The sequence below is a fragment of the Lactuca sativa genome, chromosome 7 (genome assembly GCF_002870075.4).
Source record: "Lactuca sativa cultivar Salinas chromosome 7, Lsat_Salinas_v11, whole genome shotgun sequence".
Taxonomy (NCBI): domain Eukaryota; kingdom Viridiplantae; phylum Streptophyta; class Magnoliopsida; order Asterales; family Asteraceae; genus Lactuca; species Lactuca sativa.
The window spans coordinates 41,248,328-41,252,368 of record NC_056629.2 but is presented as its reverse complement, the minus strand read 5'-3'; the positions used below and the strand labels follow the sequence as shown (position 1 = coordinate 41,252,368).

Below are 4,041 nucleotides of genomic sequence, written 5' to 3'. Positions count from 1 at the left end.
ATCTCTTCATTTTCTGGTGACATACCCACAACCTACCGCCAGAATCACCACCTTGTCGGACACCACCAAAACTAAAGACAACCGGCAAAGAAACCCACCAACCGAAACACCTTCTCCGCCATTAACCATTGACAAGCACCAACACCTTCACGACCTCTGCTGTCTCAAACCTCCTTATGCGAAAAGTCCTTCTGTTTTCTACTCCCCACAACAAAAAGGTCACTGCCAACCACCCGACTTCCGCTATGATGGCAACCATGCACCCGAAGGCTCCTCCCCTCCGAAAGTCGACTCTCAAATCGGCCCTCTTCAACCTTCACTCTGATACCAATTATTGGTACATGTCCTTGAAAACACACATAATCACACACACGTAATGTAGATTTTGAGTTTTACTACCCGAACATTTTTCATTGATCTCACAATTAACATTTAAATAAGAAACAAACAAACTTGATCCTAAAGAAAAGGTACCTATCCTACTTCTACGTGAACTTTCTAAAAGCTAGGAAGAACAAGCCTATGACATGGTAAACCCTAATAAAACTTCTAAAATATTAGAATAAACGAGTGAGTTACAATATGCTAAACTATTGTAAACCCATGAACTGATCCACAACTTCGATCCACGACCCGAGTGATCCGTGAACACAATGATTAACCCAACAAAAAATGCACTTCCTTGAAAAGGATATACTAGTAAGTATGGAATGAAATAATATAGAATGATGAGAATTTTGACACATAGGATCACACATGGTGCAAAACGAACATCAAAGATATCCTACTATGATTCCAATTAAATGACTTATTAAACGAAAATGGATCTTTCTATAAATAATCTACATACATTTGTGTACACACAAACATACAAACATATGTAAGTATATAGAGACCCTAACATTTAACGTACGTATTATGCGTAACCTTTTTAACTCGCACCAAAAGACTATCAAATGGTCCTCCATTCGCATAAAACATGTCGATGCGCGACATGTGATGCAATAGGCACAAAAGGACATCAAATCTCATAAAAGATTGGATATTAATGATCAGTTGCCCCTATGTTAAGCAAAAAGGTAAATGACAATTAAACTTTTAAATAATAAGTTGAGAAATCCAAATCCAAATCCACACCACAAATACAATGGTGGTTCTTAACATCTTGAAAATATTCTACATATGGGAATTCTACAATCCATCATAAAAGCATAAACAAAATAGCTAAGATCTCATCAATCATTTAAGAGATTAACTTTCAAACAAACATGAGGGAAGTACCACCTTTTTGCATAACAAAACCTGCCAGGTCGAGTTTCACCAGATTTACTGAATTTGTAACAAAGATATTTATTGATCTTGCATAGTGTCTCAGGATCAGCCCACGACTACCACAACTCCGGTTTAATAGCAGCAACTGCAGAATCACAATAATTGCTAACAAAAAACGCATATTCTCGTATTGTTCACCCATTTCATTTCACCAAAATCTAGTTTCACAACCTCCTTGTTCAAAGCTTCCGAAGAGCGATCAATGATACAAAGATTTTCAACTGAATTTACAAATTCTGGAGTTTTCATATCTGGCTCTGGAAAATTCTTGGTTATGAGGAACGTAAATTTGGGGTTGGGAAGGAGTCGTAATTCAAATAAACAACAACCGGTGTGTAGTGTATATATCTTCCCATTGAATGCATGTAAATCAAAGATGGGGAGAGTCGAGGAGACATGATTCCATCCCCGTTTACCTTCTATGTAAAAGGATATTTTACTGGTGGAACCAAATAAAATAAGGAACACCCACCTAGATATTGAAGGTGAAAAGACAAGAATACCTTTGTCTGGATGATCATCGCCATATAAACGACATGCAGGGAAATGAAGTTGATGTCGTGTGATGGGATTCACAAGCCAGAAGTCGTGGCATGCATTCTTGAACAACATCAAGTAACCACAAGTTAATCCAAAATCATTAACACAAGAAGGAAGGGGAATGTTGGTTTCATAGTTTCTTTTTTCAAAATCCCGCATGCAGCAGTAATTTTTCTCTTTGTCACCATCTTTTTTGTCATCTTCAAGAGAGATAACTATCAACAAGGGTGGTCTGGACTCCATAAAAATGTTCGTGTTAGATAGTGCGAATGACCTCCATGTCTTGCAGACTTTGCTAAATGAACAAAAATAAAAAACTCGCAGTTGCATCATAATTAAAAAAAAGCACATCCTGGTGAAGTTTTGACCAGGGTGACACACCACCATTGTCAGAGGTCTTGACCCTCTTTGTCTGAGTTGATGATGCATCGTTCTGGTTTCTATTCATACTAAGTGTGTTTTCAATTCCTAAGTTTGCAAAAGGAAAATAAATACCACATAAGATACAAGAGTTGTAGAAAATGTGGTAAGAAAAAGAGAGCATGCAAACAAGAATGAACAGACAGAATAGTCTTTTACATACATTTAAAATTTCAGGAGCCCAGTAAGTGGCATAGTAACTCACTGAGATCCCAATGAGAACAAATTGGTTGAAGTTGTTTTGGCCTTTTGGGGTTTTAGAACAAATGCATGATAAATAAAATGGTGAAACTATTAATGAGATGGTATATATATATATATATATATATATATATATATATATATATATATATATATATATATACAATACAAGGAGTGATTAATTTTTTGATTAAATGAGAAAAAAGGCACCAAGTATTTTGTTGGTTCAAATAGCCAAGCTATTAGTCTTTAAACAAGGTGCTTGAGCTTGTGCTTATTTCCTGAAAACACAGATATATAAAGTGCTTAAACTACTAAAAAAAGTACCTTCATTTTAACCCAACTCCTAATCTTCTAATTTATATTTGAACTACAATATGAAGGAACAAATTCGAGTGATGAGAAATGGTTGTTATCAAGAAGTAACCCTAAATGGAAACTCCCGTTTTCAAGTGACGATCCAAAGTGTTAAATGCGAACACACTGAAGATACTTAATCATAGAGATTAGAGATCATAGTAGTGTTAATTAACTAAATTAAACTGATGAGAACACACTGAATCAATTAAGGGCAAAAACTCAAATCAGGCCCGATTAGGTCAAACACAAAAATATCAAATTTGTTAACTGGTATCTAGAACAACTTAAACCTGATTTTGCATTAGATTCTGTAGGATGAACTTTAAAGCAATTTAGGGTAAGAAATTTTAGTTAAGATAACTTGACAAGCAAAGAAAAGTAGAAAACCACTTAGGTAGAATAGCGAAAGAGGAAAAATACCTGCAATGAGCGAATGATGAAGCTACTACGTTGACTGTATTTTTCTTAAAAACATATTTTAGAGAGTGAGACAGAGTATAAGGATTGAGGGTTAATATCGGAAAGAGGGTTAATATCTTACACATTTTGTCCCTTTGGTTTGTCCAAATTCATATCCTAGTGTTGATTTTATTATATGGAAGATACTCTATGTATTTAGTGCATCGGTAGTCTTGATCCATATCAAGAGACATTAGGGATGACCATTAGAACCGCCAGAACCGGAACTGGAACCGGAACTGGAACCGGAACCGGAATTGGTAACATGGTCCGGGTACCGGTTCTTTATTATTATGAAAACCGGTCCCGGTTTTAAAAACCGGAATCGGCTTGACATTTTTTTCGTTTTTTAAAATACGCATAACTCACTCATATTAAGTCCGAATTATTTGATTTTTTCCAACATGTAATTTGGAGTTTGTTGTTCATTTTTTACTGTACAAACATAAGTTTTGGTAATATATTGAATCAGACACATGCCCCGAAAGAAAGAATATCAATGAACATTTTTTTTGAATCTGTCATATTTTTTTAAATGAACATAACTCATTCATATGACGTCGAAATTACTTAATTTTTTTCCAGCATATAATTTGGTGTTTGTAGATCATTTTAGACTATAAAAACACATATTTTGGTTAGATATTGAATCAGTTATAGACCTCAGAAGACAACATATCAATGTTGCGTATTTTCTGTTTCAGCATTTATTTTTTGAAATCTGTCCCG

General features: G+C 35.0%; 1 protein-coding gene across 1 annotated transcript; it reads right to left on the bottom strand.

The window, feature by feature from the left end:
* Positions 1 to 1,097: 1,097 nt before the first annotated feature.
* LOC122194982 (uncharacterized) lies at positions 1,098 to 3,390 on the bottom strand. The gene is made up of 2 exons (XM_042896408.2): positions 3,274 to 3,390; positions 1,098 to 2,340 (listed from the first exon to the last, which is right to left on the bottom strand). Exon 2 carries the CDS (start codon positions 2,299 to 2,301, stop codon positions 1,438 to 1,440), a length of 864 nt encoding a protein of 287 aa, XP_042752342.1. The 5' UTR covers positions 2,302 to 2,340; positions 3,274 to 3,390; the 3' UTR covers positions 1,098 to 1,437.
* Between the last annotated feature and the right edge of the window lie 651 nt (positions 3,391 to 4,041).